An 18,006-nucleotide genomic window follows, 5' to 3' on the forward strand; every position below is an offset into this window, starting at 1 on the left:
GTTTTTCCTAGGGAAGTAGTGATTTTAAAAGAAAAAGGTTGAGTGAAGAGTTAGTGGGAGTAGTTAAGCCTGACACATGAAAGGAATGTGCCTGAGGGGCAACAGAAACTCCTCACAAATGCCTGCATGTGATTTGACATGTGCAGTAAGTCCTGTGAGGGTACAAGACAGTTCTTCCTGCTATACAGAAAACTCAGTAGAACTAGGCAAGTTCTAGTCACATTGTAATCATGGAAGATGGTTTTTGAGTGTTGCTGTTCCTTCAGTTTGCTCTAGGGGTGGAACGTGTTTAAGTTACATGCTTGTGAACTTAATTTATTCTTAGTGTTAAAAAGGTAGACCAAATGTGTTGTAAAATAATGCACAGACTATTCAAACATGGATAATTCTAGGGGATATTCTCACTGATTAATCAGTTTTTTATTAAAAAGTTTGAATGCCTGTGCTGCACTTAACTGTTTGGCACTGACTAATATCATGCATTTACATAAAAACAATGCTTGTTTCATACTAATATGAGCTCTTCCAACATTTTGACTTTATGTTGCTGCCTTTTTTTGCAGATGGATCAGCTGTCTTGTAATGGAGATAGAAAATTGCAGCCAGACAGGAGCCAGGCTATTCGGGAGAGGCTGAGGGGAAAAGGGCTTCCCACAGGTAAGTGCTTCATTGCAGCCCTGTGGAAGACCAAGTTTGGGTAGATTTTGCAAGCAAAGAAATCAAATAGAGGAGGACTTGCTTACATTCACAGAATTCTCTGATGGTTCAGTGTCTAGCTAAATGTTGATGATGGTGACAGGAGAATAATGGTTTCAAGAAAATATTTATCTTCTTTTGGTTCAGTCCTTATGGTAGGAACAGGTTTTAAAGGTTCTTGGCCAAATACTTTGTTTCTGGAGAAAGGAGGTGCTGAAAGTCGGTCAGCCAGAGGAGCAGGAAGCAGCTTTTCCTTGTTCCCTCTTTCCTGTGGACTCTGCTCTCTCATCTTAACTCTAATTGCACAAAACATCTCTCCCTGCTTCCAGGGCAGCCCTGGACTCTTTTCCCTGCACACAAAGCTTTTTTTGCTGCCTTTTCTTTTTTTCTGAAGAGAAGTGATATATGTTCCATCACAGTTCTGCTATGCTTTGACAGTGTGAGGTAGATATGGAGGCCAGGCAGGGCTGTACTTTACTTCAGGGAAGTAAGGAAAGAGGAAACTGGGAGACCAGGGAGGAGACAGACAGTTGCTATTGCCACTGTGAAGGAAAAAGGATAAAGTGATGTAGGTTGAATGCTGATGTTTGCCGTGATTTTTTGTTGTTTAAGGTCATAGATGTTGTTGTTTAAGGTCATTGGCAGCATCATCTCTGTGCTAGGTTTTTCAGACGAGAGGATATATTCTTCCAAAAGGCTGGTCTCTGATTTTTCTGAAAGAATTGTGGAGCTGAGGTGGAGCCTTTTATAAGGCATCAGCTTGGACCAGTGTAAGTCATTGCAACAAAGATACGTTGCTTATGTGCTTGAGTTGCTCCTCAGTTCTTTAGTTTTGTGTCAAGCAAGAGTGCAGGGAATTGCAGGAGCTGAAATAACCCATGGAGCTGTCAGTGACAATACAAACTGCAAAAGTTAGGTACAAGTCTGGCAAAGGATTGGTGGTCTTCCTTTATTGATTCTTTTTCTTTTTTTTTTTTTCTTTGAGATGGGGCTAGATTAGGCTACTGCTTGATATAAAACACTTATGGCAGTGGTTGTCAGCCCTTCCAGTACGGCACTATGTGTTCAGGAACAGTTTCTGGTACAAGCTGTTTCTTCATTTTCTGGCACAAATTCACTGTTCTGACTGCTTTCTCAGGGGTTTTGTTTTCTTACTGGTTTTTTTTTCTTCTTCTTCTTTTCCAGAATATTTCTGTAGCAATAGGGAGATCTTTTAGAAATACAGGATTTGGGACTGGATCAATCTAGTTGACTGGGTTTGTAAACCTTGTAATGTCTACCTTTTCTGAATTTTTTAAGCGCTTTCTCAAAATAAATTCTTTTCCTGGTTCCCAGCAATTTTAAAGTTTGAACCAGAACCTTACTATTCTGGTTGTTAATTTGTGTTTTCTTTAACCCTATGCTTCCCTGTCTCCAGTGTTGTCCAATAAACAGTTTCTTTATATACTTTTGTTCTTTTGCCAGTACTACCCTATTCCATATTTTTTCAAGAACTTTATTTAAGCAGAATGCCTTACTACCTCAAGCTTTTCATTTCTATACCCTCTTTCCATAATCTATTCTTCTTTTTATTCCATAATCATATTTAACTGTGTTTTGGTAACGATCAAAGTATTTGTAAAGTTTTGGAGACGTAGCAGGGTTGTCTTTAAAGTCTGTTCTCATTGCATTAGCAAATTCTGATTATTCTTTTCTATGTTGTTTCTAGTTTTCATGTTCTCTGATACAACTGACCAGTCTTTTGCTGTTTTGTTATTCATTTTCTTAGAAAATCTTTAACTTCTTTAAAATGTTTGTGGTTTAAGGAGTTTGTTTCTTTGTCCATTTGTTTTCCTACCCACAACTTCGTTTAAGCTTTTTAGCAGATTTTTCTTTCTCCTGAAGTAATGCTTGTCCCCAGTATCTTCATTATATCTTAATAAAAAAGCTTTGGTTTTAGGATCTACTAAATTTTGAAGATTGCTGTAGTAGCTCCAGCCAATATCTTCATGGCTTTCTGGGTCAGCACATGTAATGTCTGAAACTTTCTCTGAGGACTCTCTCTTTAACTCAAAGGAAGTAGACTAGATGATCCAATTGCTGTTTTTTTACTGTATTCTCTAACTTGAAAAAAATGTTGTGGCTAGAATGTTTTTTCCTCTTATTCCTGGAGACTGAGTCCACTTGGCTCAGCTGCTATCAACCAGTAAGTCCAACAGAGAGTTTTAAGCCGCCTTGGTCAAAATGACCTTCTGAAGGGTTTCTCTTGTTAGGTAACTTCATATTATCTGAAGAGTTCTAATTTAACAGAATCTTTACTCAAATAATATTTGTGGAATGAGAGGTACTGATAACCCCCAGACTATAAAGTTGGCTGAATAGCCCTCATCCCTTAACACCTGTTCCTGTGAAGCTCACTGAAAGTGCTTGCATGTGTAGAGTGTTACAGATAATGTGTGACACCCCAGGGAAGAAATGTTTGTGCATCACTGTTCCAGTGCAAACATTATATTGTCTGCATCATTGCAAGCCTGGTCTGAAAGGTACAAGTTACTAATGAGATGCTCTTGAATACTTGACTTTTTCTATTCTTTTCAAGATGAACTGTCAACGAGCAAAAATTGCTTTTCATTTACCTTGTGGGGTTGATGGTATTTTGGTATTACAATTCTGTCTTCCCCCTATCCCTAGAAGCAGAAAATATTTTTCATATGTTCTTGTATTTGAGTCTTTATTTTCATAAAAAAAGATAAATTGACATCACTTATTCCTTTGTTTAATATTTTGCCTGACCTGCTTCCACTCAACCATTTCCAGTTTCTCTGTATCACATCTGTGGAACTCATTTTTCTCCTTTTCCTTAGAAGTTTTACAACCCTCTTAGCTTCTCCCAAACCCTTCCCAATTCTACTTCTGTTATCAGTCACTTTTCTTAGTATGCCTTAATAGCACCATCTTCTCTTTATTTCAATCTTAGATACATTGCTTTATCTCCACTTTGCTGAGACCTCAGGGAATTGTAAACTACATAACAGAACCCCTCAAATAACCAAACCAGCTCTAGCTGTTTTCAGTTCTGATTTTACACTGATGTTAAGTACACTGAGTCATGTGTTTGGAAGTAAGTGAGGGCCCAGTGAAACTGGGCGTCTGATATTGGTGGGAGACAGCTTGTGTTTAATTCAGGGCAGTTCAGTGCTTGTTATTTCTTTTCCTGCAGTGGTGTGTTGGTTTGCTGGTGCAAATTCTGTCAGTAACAGCACAGATCAGCTGCCCTGGGGGCACAGCTTTAAATTTCTGCTAAAGTGAGCTATAGAATGCAGGGCTGATTATACTGGTTGATAATCTCATACATTGAGGAGCCACAAGTAGAAGGCCAGATGAAGGTTTAAGAAAAATGTTACAGTAAAAAAAAAAAGCCGACAAAATCAAAACAGCTCAGGAGTGCACATAGTCCTTTTGCTGTGTGTAGCTGGAATAAATGACTCTTAGTCTTGTTGCAAGATGGCAAACATTTAGAAGGTCAGGAAGCTACTAGACAGGATTATGATTTTTGAGTGCGTCTTTCTAATGAGTGAGAAGTTCTTTGAGTCATCTTTTACCCTTTTCTTGGGTTTAACTGCCTCTGAGAACATGTTTTGGGTCAAGTTTAGCACTGGGATGATTGGAGGGGGCGAGATGGTGCACATAAGGATGTGTATAACTTTACTAGCCACTTCCCCAGTGTATTACAAGTCAAGTAAATACAGTGATCCAAACTCTTTGCTGGAAAGGACAGAAGACTTGTCTGATACTCACTGAGATGAAGTTCTGTTGAGTTGTTGTGAGAATCTTAGAATTCATGATTAATAGAACAGCTGTCATACGGAGAAAAAAACAGCATAGGGGTATGGCATTTATTGTGAACTTCAGAGTATCGGAAATTTACTTGGAGCATGTAACTAAAGCTAGCTGTTAAATCGTGCTCAGATCATGAATATAGAGATGGTTCAGTAAGAGAGATGTGCTTCTAATTGGAGAGTAGCCAACTAATACCATAGATATTTGCAGTCTTTGAAAAATGCTATGATTTTTCCTTTATTTGAATTTCATTTTTGTTAGGATCAGTTTTCCATACCATGTTAATCCACAGTTATGATTGCTGGGACTTTATTGTTGACTTAGGATAAATGTTTTGAAATTTTTCCACTTCACATGTTTAAATCAAATATTTTGCTCTCCTTATGTAGCTAGCTTTGATATTTTCAGCTATTCATTTCCATCTTTATGTCTGGAAGATTATTAAATTAATGAACAGCTTTGTGTAATATTCTCCCCAGATAAATTTATTTTTTGTCTCTTCCGTGACTCACTTTCTGTGGTTATCTTGGTGAATGAGTTTTACAGCAGGGCTGGCTGCAGAAGTAATTTATTGTAAATTAATATTACAGAATGTTTGCTTTTAGTCAAGTCATACTCAGAACACAGTGTTTAGGAACTGACTTAGCCAGCAGAAATAAAAGCAATAAGACCTGTCATGAGTCATCTGAAACAATGAGTTACTTAATTTTTGTAGTTAAAACACTTTAGACCTTAAAAGAGTTTTTACATCAACAATTATATGTGAAAGTTACTTGATTGGCTTCATAAAATTCTTTTGGTGTGACAAAAGATTAGGTAACTGTCAGACTCTTCCAAATATAAAGCAAGAATTAATTCACTATGTTACTCTTTGCCACAAACTATTCTTGAAAAGGATGTGTAGGCTATTTAGTGCTCAGTTGGAATCTCCCTAACTTGTACTTGCCTGGAAACCTGCTTCCCAGACATCTAATACCCGAAATCCTGCACCTTGTGTGTTTATTTGCAAAGTTCCAGTTTATGTTGATGATCCACGAGCACCAAGGACAGACCTTTGCCAGAGATGTTTCATCTTCTAAAGAGATGCAGCTAACAGGTGTCTTGGCTTTCCTACCATGAGGATCCCTGATTTTAACTTGACTTTTACGATGTGGTAGACTGTCACAAGTCCAACTTGTATATTATAATGTTACAGTTGTATTCTGACCTTTGTCTCTGCCAAAAATATGTGTCACATGAATGAAGGCTTGAAATGAATTTAAAAGATCATTTAGATTCACCTTAACTGTACACAATAGGAAGTATTTGGAAATACTGATCAAAATTGTGGATGTTGATCTGTTCAATTACACTGCATGCACTATCAGGTGTAACAGAAATGGTAGGTGTTGGAAACTGAATGAAAAATGCTAAGGCTAAGTGAAGCTGCTTTTAATTTTAACAAGATATTCTAGCCTTTAATTACCACTCTCCATAAAAACAAAACAAAAAGGTCAACAAAAACCTCTCAAATAAATGAAAATGTACCCTTTTTTCTTTTGATCCAGGGAAGTTGACTGTGGATTATGTTTTAGTTATGATCTGGGTGAAAACACAACTTTTAGTCTATAAAGAAATGGTTTGTAGTGATGACCTCCGTGTGTAAACTGAAGTAGCTTAAACATTATCGTGATAAATCCAAACACACAGACTTAAATTATCAAAAACTGCAGCACAAACTTACTTCCATTGACTTGAAAATCTGTCATCTGTAAATATACTAAATATAGTCCTTTTTAAATTATTTTATTTTTTATTTCCCCTGGCTCCTCAGTTCTAGAAAAAAAGAACTGAGTAGGTGGAGAATAACTTCCAGAGTTCAGCAAAACCAAATGAAAGCCAGATGAAAGTTTGTTGTTGAAAGAAAAAAAAAAAGTATTATTTTTCACTACAAAAACCATGCCTGTTTTCTTCCAATAAGTGTTTCTGTTTGCATCTAACAGTACTGGTGGTTGGCACTGGTAAGATCTTTTAAATTTAGATATAGTTTCTCCAGGTGTAGGGAGCTTCCAGCCTGGCACTATTGGAAATGCTGCCACAGTGGTGCTGAGGACAAACTCAGAACTCTGAAGACAAAACAAGAGCAGAGACAAAGATCAGTGAGGACACCACTCCAGAGATGCCAAACGCTGTCTCTGTGCAAAAAAGCAGCTGTATCACTGAGCTTCTCCTGGGATACACAGAAATCCAGGAAGAGAGTAGCTAGGTGGAACTTTTGCCTACTTGGTTGAGAAATGTACCAAAAAAAGAATTGGCCCATACAGCTGAGTGGGAAAGAGTGATGGCTGTCTGTCTTGCAGAGATGCTGAGGAAGGGAAAAGGTAAAATGTTGTGTTTATGAAATATGAAGTGCTGCTTGGCAAGGCTCACTACCACTGTTCTGAACAAGACGCCTGGTTTTTGGAGCTGCTTGGTGGTTTTTGATAGAAGAGCTGTCAGTCCAACGCAGAATGCAAATTGCTATACAGGATTTATAACTTGGCCATTACATATAGTGCTTTCAACAGTCCCCGTGTCCAGTTCATTTCTTCCTTCACAGAGAATGCATTGTTTAGGAGTACTTCTGGCTGAAACTTGGATTCTTCTCAACAATTTAGAAAGTAAAAGAAAAGAGGGGGTGCCTTTCCTAGCAGTCAACCCACAGGCCACATCTGGCTGTGTTGTCTTCTGTTTGGCTTTTAGCCTGCCCCAAAGGGATTGCAAACCCAACTCCTCCATCAGCTACCCACTCATATTTTAGAAACTAACCGCATTGTCTTGGGAGAAAGAGGTTTCTTCTGTTGCTTTGTTTTCCACACAAAGATGGCGTGGGAGATGTTTTTTAAACTCCTGTATAATAATTTCCTCTCTTGAGACCTTCCAATCTGGAAGTGATGGTGTGCATTCTCATGCACATGTGGGTAGTCTCTCTCTGCTCCCCCCCCCAGCCCCTCTCTCTTCCTAACCACCCCCCACTCCCATATGTGTGCGTGTACATACATCCACAAGTTGAATAACATAACAATCCATAAAAGAGTTGAAAAAGGTGTTCAGTTTTGTGCAAACAAAAGGAAGGGGCAGGCAGAAAGATTTTAAAGAAAATTGAGCTGAGTTTAAGCAGTAAAAACAGATACAGTATGTGATGGTACTGACCGTGTTTGCACTTACATAATATTGGATTAATTGCCTGTTTGATCAAGCTGTCTGCAAGTAATTGCAGACAGACTGGATTTAGTTAGAACTAGACAACAACTCTTTCTCAGAGGAAAATCAATCAGATTACTGTCAGCGTGAGTGAAAGATGGTCTGTGAATGACACTGGTGTAAAAGAGAGTATAGTTGCATTCATAGCTGAAAACACCAAAGGAAGAAGGAAACAGATCTATGGTTATTTAGAAAATATAATATCTGCCAGTTGAAGGTGTGTGTGGAAGACTGGAGTTTCATTTTAGCGCCACAAGGGAATTTAATCGTGAACTCCTGGTGATTAATTGCTATTTTTATTGTATGTATTCCCTCACTGTATATTATACGTTGGAATCATACAGTTGCTGTAATTGCATTTGAATTATTTACAGTAATTATAAATAATTGCACTAATGTAACATCAAGTAGAGGATAAACACCCAAGGGCGATACGAGAAATCAAGAACCTAGACACTCTTCAGATGAGCAAGGAGGAGAGTTTAGTGCAACAGAGAAGTAATTGGGGAAGGGGAAAGTATTCCTTTTGAAGCTGCTTACATGCTGCAGCATCTTAATTGCTAATGGCTTGTTCTATCACCTGCACTGACAAACAGGGAGGCACTTCTCTGTCCTATTACACACCTGGGTAACTGAAGCCTGGGGTTGCTCTGTGTGGTCTCAGGTGATATAATTAATGTCTTTAGTCGAGCCAAGATACTTGGGATAGGTCTCCAGAGTTTCCATTATAAATACAAACCTTTTTTTTTTTTTTTAAAAGGAAGGTGCTAACATGACTCTACCCGTGCATTATAAAGACGTACAAGTTCCCTTATGCAGGTTCTTTTTGGTCATTAGTTAGATATTTATTCATTCCTTATATATAGGTTTCTGCTGGTAGTTCTTTCCTTCCTTTTCCCACACATTTCACCATAAAAGCTAGGGGAAAAAAGCTGAAGGATAAACCATGTATTGACTTAATGAATTTGGTCTTGAGTCTGCCATTCAACTGAAAATCCATGTTTTAAAGAAGGGCGTATTATTCCAGTCTGCTCTGTTTTGGAGGTGTACTGTTTTCTGAAAGCTGGATACGTGAGCCTTATGCTGAGAGAGACTTCCTGAAGCCATTTAAGACTCTTGATCCAAGTAATGCTGAGGTGGTGGAAGAAGTCCAGGATTAAAAAAGTGAAAATACCTTAACAGTTGATCCTGTGACTTACAAAGTATATAATAGTACTTCAAAAAAAAGGAAGAAGGGATGAGGACAGATTTAAGTTATTAAAAATAGAAATATTGGCTTGGACTGATTGCTGGTTGCCTAATCCAGTTTTACTACTGGTATCTGCAGTTGAGTTGCTTATGTATTGAGAAGTCTTGCCCTTGATCCTTGGCCTCTGCACTCTGGTGCTAAAAACAGCATGCAGTTTTGGCTGGGATAAAGTACAGGTCAGAAAGTTCTCTATTGCTGCTTTGTTTCAGTTTGCCCTCTCAAGATACCCAGGTTATACACACCTTGCCCCAAAATCTCTTCTTTACCCTTCTCTGAGGATGATTTTTAAGCAGCTCATGTTGGCACTGTCAGTCAGTTTGGGCAGAGCTTGTTGAAATAATGTAATGTAGAGAGGGATAGGTTTTGCAGAGGTGGCAAGGCTGATGAAAAGCAGAAGTGGGAATGGGGAGAGTAATAAAGGAAAGATTGAAGACATCCAAGAGAATTTTGCAATCTCAAGCCTGAATACCAAAGCCAGCTGTAGATTAATTTTGCTACTATGTAAAAATCTCATGTTGACTGCTTAAGTCAGTGTGAGTCTGAGTTGGAGCTGTGGAGTGGAAGTGAAACACCTCCTGTGCTGCTTCCTGATGGGACAGCTCATCTCCTAGGAGTCTCATCATGCAGTTGGCTGGTTGAATGGCAAAGCTGTAGCCATGAGTACTTTGCTAGTCACTGCCCATGAGGCAGTGTTCGTGGACTTCACCTTTTCTTGTGAGGGGAGCCCCAGTGAGTGGCTGATGTGGGGAATAGAGAGCATCTCTTGTGTGCTGAGGCAAAGGAGCTCGTGTCTTCAGTGCCTCTGTACAAACAGGAAATAGCCTCTGGTATATCCAAGTCCATGGGAACTACAGCTTTGGTGAGGAGCTCCTTTCCCCCAGCACTCTTTTTGACTGAGAGGTGGGTTCTTTCACTGCTGTTCCCACCAGCACACAGCAAGACAGGGTTGTGTCTCTGGGGTGCTGTGGTGAGGATACCCACAGGTACTAAAAGTACCTTGTGACTCTTTTCATTGTACGTGATCCTGCAAGAGGATCAGGCTTAAGTGTGCAGAGACCTAAATGATCTTTGGAACCAGGAATGTTCTTCTGAGTCATGACCGATGCTGTACTGAGTAATCCTGCGTGTATAGCTGTGGTATTGTATTGGAGTTGCAGCTCTCTGCTTCTCTTGGGTATTTTTCTGCTTTGTTTGCCTTTGTTTTGTTCAGAAAGGTCCCTGCATGTAAATACTTTCAGTGTTAAAGAAGTGGGTGTTTGGGATTTTTTACATTTAAAAAAAAAAAGTGAAAACCGTGTGTAGAGGAGGCTGTTCTGTTTTTTTCTGGCCTAAAATTATCTTGGAGCTTTCATTACTGGGGAGGATTCTCAGAGCTCTTTTTGATTTGCGTTTCTGACCATCTTAAAAAGCAAACTGCAGTGTTTAGTTTTTTATCTCACAAATTACTGAGTTAAAATCCTTTTTAGGAATGTTTGTCCTTGGTTGCATGTACATGAATGTGAAGAAGTTTGCAAGAACGGATATCATCCCGCTGCTTTAGATGGATAGTGGGAACTTCACAATGAACACCTATTTTTAAAAGGCTTTTTTTGTGTGTGAATATTATACATAGTTCACCAGCCTTAGGATGATGTATAGTCTGAGAATAAGGTAATAATGTAATGTTTACTTGACCACAGAGATAATTTAGTATTAAAGCTATATTTGTAAAATATGAAACGAGGCATCTTTTAGAAAATTAGTTCATTCTCATTGGCAAAACTTGTTTATTTTTCTGGCTAGAGCATGTGGAAACTGTGTGATTTCTTATAAGACACTTTTTTGTGTCTTTAATCCAAATCCTAACATTTTACCATCACATGTTTGCATGGTGGTAGGAAGCAAGGAATTACTTGGTTGCATTTGGCTTTAGTCTTGCTGGTTTTGATTGCTAGCTAAATATCACAGAAATAAAACCTACAAACTAAAAGCACAGCCCCTCTTCAAGTAGAATATCAGAGTTGAAAGGTGTTTACAGCTTTAAAAGCCATAAGCTTTTGAAGCATTAGTGACTACATTTCCAAACATCCCTAAAGCATTCTGTGAAATTCTGTTTGGAATGATAACACTCTAGATAAAGATCATCGGGAGCCTGCTGTGCAAGTGGGGCAGTTAATTTCAATCGATGCAGGCAGGACTATGTAGCATTCTTTAAGAGTAGTAGATACAGTACAGTGATTACTTTGAACTCATGACTGCTTGCTTTTGCAATGCAATCTTCAAGGCTGCTGCTCATTCGAGAATGCACATGGGAATATCACATAAAGAGGGAGCTAGCTCTGAGGAAGTCATCACAGGCCATGACTCCACCTGGGTCAAAGCTTCTTGGTCACCATGATATGATATTCTTCAGAGACCACATATTTCATTGATATTATTCTACCTCTGGCAGTTTCTTCTATTCTGGAAGTAATTTCACGAGAAGGGAGAGTGAGAAGAGATACTTCCTAAGTATTGGTGGATCCATGTATGGATGAAACATGAAGGGTGCAGACTCGTAGAATCATTTTAACCCTGGAGGCTTTGTTGGTTTTGTTTCAGAATATTCTTTATCTGGAGAGACTGCAGTCACTAAAATTAGTCACTAGAGAAAGATCCAGGATTTTTATAATTCCGAAGTACACAGTCATTCTTTTCTTACTGCTGACTCTATTGCAGGGCATCAGTAAATCTGTTGAACAAACCTGGACTTGTTATTAAAACCTGTAGGCGGTGTATTTGGGTGTGAGAGGAATGGCTGATTTCAGATTGATTATTAAGTAGTATTAAGTAGTAGATAGTCCGGGCTATTTTGAAAATGAAACTAATGAGAAAACAACTTTCAGCAATTATGTGATAGTTTGGGGGGTTTTAATATTAATACTGAATTACAGTAGGTTTTTTTTTTTTCTTGAGTATTTTAGAAATAAAAGAAAGAAAATGGTTGTCATGCATGAAGCAGTTGGAATTCTGTCTTTGTTGACTGAGGGAGCCCTTTAAGTAGCCTTCTCAGTGTTTTGCTTGGTAAAACCAATGCCCAAGCATGTGTTCATCATATACTTTAACTAATTTGTGTTGGACTCCTGTGTATTAGGTAGAAAATTACATGTATGAAATGTCTCCTTATTCCAGGAAAAACACTGGCGGTTGATGCACCTGATGGACACAGAGCTCACTTCTCCCAACAGACCACCCTTAACAAAGGACTTAGCAAGTCTATGGGATTTCTGTCCATTAGAGGAACACAAGATGAGGAAGAGTTTTTCCAGGGCATTTCTGCAGATTACAGTTCGGGTCAGGAAGATGCTTTCTGTCCTCATAGGTGTAAAACCAGTGAGCTTGAGAAAAAATGTCACCTTCACACAGATGTTCCTCCCAAACGGAAAATATGGGCTTCTTCCACAGATTTGCTTTGCACTACTGACAAGGCAGCTGAGAGGGACCATGCTGGAGGCTCTCACAGGCACAGCCATCAGTGTGAAACGTTTACAGTACGGACTTCTACTACTGCCAGAAACAAGGAAGCGAGATACTCTGATGGGAGCATAGCACTGGATGTCTTCGGACCACAGAAACTGGACCAAACGCGCCACATGCCTGAGACATCAGCTTCTGCAGCAATATCAAGTGCCTTTGACAGGATAAGAGAGAGACAGAAGAAGTTGCAGCTTCTGAGGGAAGCTATGAATGTAGAAGGTTAGTGAAGCTTTTTGATTTTCTGAGTATTCCGCTCGTCAAACAAGGATTTCTTGTTGTGATAAATTTGAGTTCTCTTGTAGCAGCTCTTGAAACGGCCAAGATCTTTGCTTCATCTTTTTTACATAAAGTGAAGTCATTAGAGCATCTGTTGCCAGTGAAGATAAATGTGCTTGTCCAGATTGTTTACTTAGTACAGTTGATCTCTCTAAGTCAACCAATATCAAGCTCATCAATTACAATTAGAAAAAAAAAAGACTGGTAACAGCCAATTGTCAAGTAATTTTCCTCAAAGGAAGATTCTCATCTCCAGCTATTAGAGATGGATTTATGCCCGAGGAAAGGCAGAATTTCATCTCCAGGTCTCTGTTTTAGTGCTGTTTAGCTCTGGACTAAAGCCCTTAAATATGAAATTTTTTTTGGCCTCATGTTCAGATCTTTACTTCAGTGGAATACTTCACACAAGTTCCATCAGTTCATTACAAAAATGCATGGGGGAAAACAAGTCTTTGTAGTTGTTGTGCGGAAAGTTATAATATGATCTTGATGCAGAACCCTGTAAGTGGAACTGCATGTTTTGCTTGGTTTGGTTTTGTGATGTGATTTTCAGGGGCTTTAAGTTTGAGACAGTTGGATAGAAACTGAGCAGAGCTGGATCTTGCATGTACTGGGCCAGAAAGCATAACTTGATTACCTAATGTACACTGTACAAGAGCTGTATGTACAGAGCTAGCTCAGGCATTTACTCAGGTGCACTCAAAGACTCATGAGTTAGCCTGCCTGTTGTGTGACAAAAGTAACTGTGAAAACACACCCTACCTTGGCCTCCTTCTTCTGCCAGAGGTGTGAACACCTCCAGATTAGGAAGAGATGATAAAGCCTTTTGTCAAGGCTGAATTTCTGAAAATGCCTGCCCATGCCCTTTGTGGCCATCCTGGGAGATGCTTGTATTGCAATTAGCACGGGAAGCCAGTCCTTTCCTGTGCGTGTGAGCCTTTTGTTCCAGAAAGGAGGAGTGTTACTGAAATGGCATAGGCAGTTAAAAAAGCTGCTGTCATTTCTGTACAGCTGGAGTTCTCTTGTGCTGACAAATTATCATCTTCTGATGAGGGTTACGTTATCATGTGAAGAAATGAACATAGATGAAAACAGCACTGTGGAGATACGATTGTTTATAGAAGTTTACTATCTGTTGTTATCTACCAGGATGTCTGATGAGGTACAGGGAAGCTTGGTTGGGTTTTGATTTAAGAGTCTGAAATCGACAGGGTCCATCTCAAGTATATGAGTCAACTTGGATCGCTGGAGATAGGCAGCTGACAAAGTTTAAGAGGAGGCCACTCCCAGCATTGGGAAAGCTCAATAGCCTTGTTGTTCAGGAGCGCAGCTTTGTGCAGGTTTGTGTTGCACAAGAGCAAAACCAAAAGCATGGCCAAACCCATTGATGAGCAATGGGTTTATCATTCTAATTCGAGCAGATTGGGAGATGGCAGAAAACAAAACATGCCCATGCCTTGCAAACTGAGATAGGTCAGATGTGTGAAACTACTCTATTCATAAGGGGAATGGGTGAAAGTGCAGTCAAAGTAAACTGGGAGCTGGACTTTAATAGTCTCAGAGGCTGAGTGACAAACAAGTACACGGAAGATTGAGGCAATAGCCAGTGACTCACTGCCCATCCTTCTGAACTCAGTCATTACTTGCTAGGAAAAAAGTAAAGACATTTTCTCAACAGGTAGCTGGGTTTCAGAGTTCTCTATTTTCAAGGAAGGTGTGTTTCGCTCTTGAAGTTGGGAGTGTGCTTTACTGTTATATTTTAGGCATTCCATTGTTCGATTTCTTTGGTCAGTTAACTACTTAAAGAAAATCTTTTAGACCAGAACCTGGTTGTGAATGTGAATTTTTAATGAGAGCCAGTTTAAAGGAGTATTTTAGCAAGATGGATGATGAATGCTTTTTCACATAGGAGTTAGTTGCTGTTATGTCTTATAGGGCTTGAGAAGCCTGACTGGAAGTATCTACTCTGCTTTAGTGAGCAGATTCACAAGTCTGAATACATAAAGTCTGCTAGCCTATGAAGACCTCTTTCGCTTTTCCTTTTTTTGTTCCATATGTTGTACTGTTCCTCATCTTACATTTTTTACACCAGACATGTCCATTGGGATCTTTCATAAAAAGTCTAGTGCCAGTTTCATCTGTCAAAGAAATGAAAAATACAGTCTTGAGTTTTTTGTGCGTTACTGTTGTATGTAATTTTGAAGTACTTAGTGGGTAGACAGATATTTCCACGTCCAACACTATCAAGTGTCAAGTGTGTGTGGAATTGCTCTTCTGACCAGCATAGCTGAGAGGTATGAGCAAAAATTAGAGAAGGAGAATAACTTACTTCAAAAGTTCAGCAGTTTGGAATAAGGGTTCAGTTCCATTTGGAGGGGGAGTCACAGGAAACAGGGTTATGGTTGGGTGTAGCAGAGGGGACACAGTCTGCTTTCTCTTTGGTAGGTCTGGGGATATTTTCAGTTCAGTTGAGCCCAGGTCTAGGTTACAGCTAAGCCTGTGTAAATTGTATTAAGCCTCTGCTTTTGGCTGTATATATTGTTTTTCCATTTTTGAATTGTGAAGTGACATTGGACTCTCTGTGAATTGAACTTGGCAAGATAAAACTTCCCTCCTCAAACTACAAAGGAATTTAAGTGACATGTGGCTTATTTTTCTTTGACTTACTTTGGGTTAAGCTGGAAAACTTTTCTGTTATTCATAAAACCTTAAGGAGCTGACTGCCTTGGAAAAAGAAAATGTTCTTATGCACAGGCTCTAGTTTGCCAAGCTTTCACTCAGAACAGATTTTTACAATCTAAATTATAAACTCATGAAAAGCAGAGTTTATAGTGGAAAGAATGACAGAGCTTTAATTACAGCTGTGCTGTAATAGTTTGTAGTGAGCTGCAGACCATCTAAAGTGCACTATAATCTACTGTCGGAACATCTCAGATTTAGCCTCACAAGGCTAAAGTGTCCTTGCGACTGCCTTGCTCTTGAACTTGCTGGCTTATGTTAATCTGCTGTACAGTTTCAGGGTCTTCTACACTGCAGATGATTGTTCATGATTAGGTGCCATTTAGCCAGATGGGGGCAAGGCCAAGAGTCTGCTATTTTACTTAAGGTGTAGCCAATTCTGATCACTAAGAGGAGAGTCCAAAAATATGTGTTAATTGTACCGAGAGAGTAAGTTCTGCATCTTTGCCCTTTTGTTCATTCTTGATTTGTGATGGGGGTTTTGTGACTTCAGAATTGATCAGTTATGAAGTTGTTAGGTGTTAAACCCAAACATCTTACCTGTACCAGGAGAGCAGGTTTTGTTTTTGTTGTTACTTTGAAACTTGGAAATTGTTGCCCGGCACCTACTGATAGTGTCCCATTTCTTTCAGAAAGAAAATAATATTCTTTTACATTTTGCAAGCTCAAGAGCATGAAAGTGTCGTCTGTTCTCCCTTGCTCCAGTTTTCTTTGCCTTCTCACCCACCAAACTGATGGTATCTCCTGACACTTGTGAAGTGTACACACACTCAAATTTTCCTATCCTAGGTCTTCCTTCAAATGGCTCAGTAATAAGGCACAAAGCTGTGAGATGGTAATGGAAGCCTTGTCTGAACCTCTCCTTTTGCTTCGGCAGCTCCTCCCCCCACCCCTTGTTTTGAGTGCATGCATAGTTCAAAGTGAAAGGGTTTATGTGTTACTTGAGTGAATGAGTATCCTTTGTTAAAATGTTTTTAAATGCAGTGTTGTTTATGAGGATATTGTAAGTGAGATGCATGAGGGAGCATAAAGTTTTCCCATGTCCTTGTGGAATACAGGAGGACAAAACCAGTTAGGAGAGTAGTAATATAGCTGGCTGTGGGTTGAAATAGCAGACAGGACAAAAAAAGATGGGAGGATACCGAAAAAGTTGATCTTGCTGAAGCTCTGGAATGCTGAATCCAGGGGTGGGGAAATGGGGGTGGTTTGGGAATATTCTCAAGCCTTTGTTAAATGTTTTTGCAGTTGGGAACCATGTGAATTCCAGAGCCACAAGTTGTGTTTATTCCTCTCTCTTTTTACCTTTTTGTTCCCAACAGAAGACCCAGATTATGAAATCCTCAGATTTTTTTTTGGTCCTCTTACTGCTCTTGCTTCACAGAGTCAGCAGGAAGAGGCAGTAATATTCTGTATTTCTAGAGAAGGATCTCTTCCCCCTAAGTCTTCTTCCATGTGTTTATCTCATGAAACTGTTCTCATTAACTACCTTGAAGACTCGTTTGGACCCCATTTATAAAATTTCCATGTTATGATGGCTAGGAAGGTTGCAGATGAAGGTTGCAGTTAAATGTTGCAGTTAGGGATACTGTAAATATCTGGGTTTTAAACCCTCTCTTAGTTTGAAGTCGCATTTTTGAATAAGGGAAAATTTCTGCAGGTAATCAGGCAGCTGTTGGTAGCAAATTTATCCCAGCAGATTAAGCCCCAGAGATTTGATTTTGGGAGCTTCTGTAGAAGTGGGTTAAATGGGGGATTGTATTTAGAGGGGGGGGGGAAAGGAATAGTTGCTTTACAAACCTAGCTCTGTGAATTCATTGAAGTGCTCATACTTCCTTTTTCTCTTGAATTGTGTGTTCTGGTTTCTGAGTTCACTGTAGGCGGTTGGAGTCATGCACAATGGCACATCTGTTTACATGTGAAAGCAAAGGAAGGGGCAGTTTGCAAGTCTCCTTGTGATGCAGTGTGATTTAAATTCCCTGCTGGCAAAATAGATTCTCGCGTGGTTGGTCTGTCCAGTAGAACAATATTCTCAAATAATTTTAATGAATCTGAGAGGTAGGATTATGGACCGATACTATTTCGGTTAGAAAACTCCAGCTGTTGATTTTACTGAGACTACAGAAGTTGGCTTTTCAAGGAAAAAGAAAGATATTTGTGGGATATCTGTGAAGTACAAGTACTATGGCACTAGCAGCTATTACTTTGTGCTGAATTACACAGCTTAACATTAGGTACTAAACCAGCTCTTACAATTGCATAATTGCACAGCATAGTGACATCTGCTTTATCTCATCTATCACGCTTTCAGCAGCTCACACAGTCTGAGATTATCAATTTTTAGTCAATACATTACATTCTCAGTTGGATAAAGTATTTAAATTAAAACAGGCAAACAGCTTTATTGGACAAACTCAGTCTGGACCTGTCTTAGTTTACATACCGTATCCCACATGGCATGATCCAGATCCAGAAAAGAAAGGTCTCTTTCTAAATAGAGGGCTCTTGAGTTC

The 18,006-nt window shown here is 39.3% G+C and overlaps 1 protein-coding gene across 6 annotated transcripts in view; it reads left to right on the top strand.

The window, feature by feature from the left end:
- Positions 1 to 18,006, top strand: part of PTPN13 (protein tyrosine phosphatase non-receptor type 13) — a 114,717-nt gene that overhangs the window by 43,222 nt on the left and 53,489 nt on the right. For 5 of the 6 annotated variants that reach the window (XM_042049510.1, XM_042049509.1, XM_042049506.1 and 2 more), the window contains 2 exons: positions 564 to 657; positions 12,137 to 12,700. In XM_042049510.1, coding sequence (XP_041905444.1) covers positions 564 to 657; positions 12,137 to 12,700 — 658 coding nt within the window. The remainder of the gene's footprint in view (positions 1 to 563; positions 658 to 12,136; positions 12,701 to 18,006) is intronic. The other variant, XM_042049511.1, reaches the window with a different exon arrangement.

This window comes from Corvus kubaryi, unplaced genomic scaffold, assembly GCF_017639235.1.
Source record: "Corvus kubaryi isolate FWS band 111438036 unplaced genomic scaffold, C.kubaryi_AGA036_p1.0 71, whole genome shotgun sequence".
Taxonomy (NCBI): domain Eukaryota; kingdom Metazoa; phylum Chordata; class Aves; order Passeriformes; family Corvidae; genus Corvus; species Corvus kubaryi.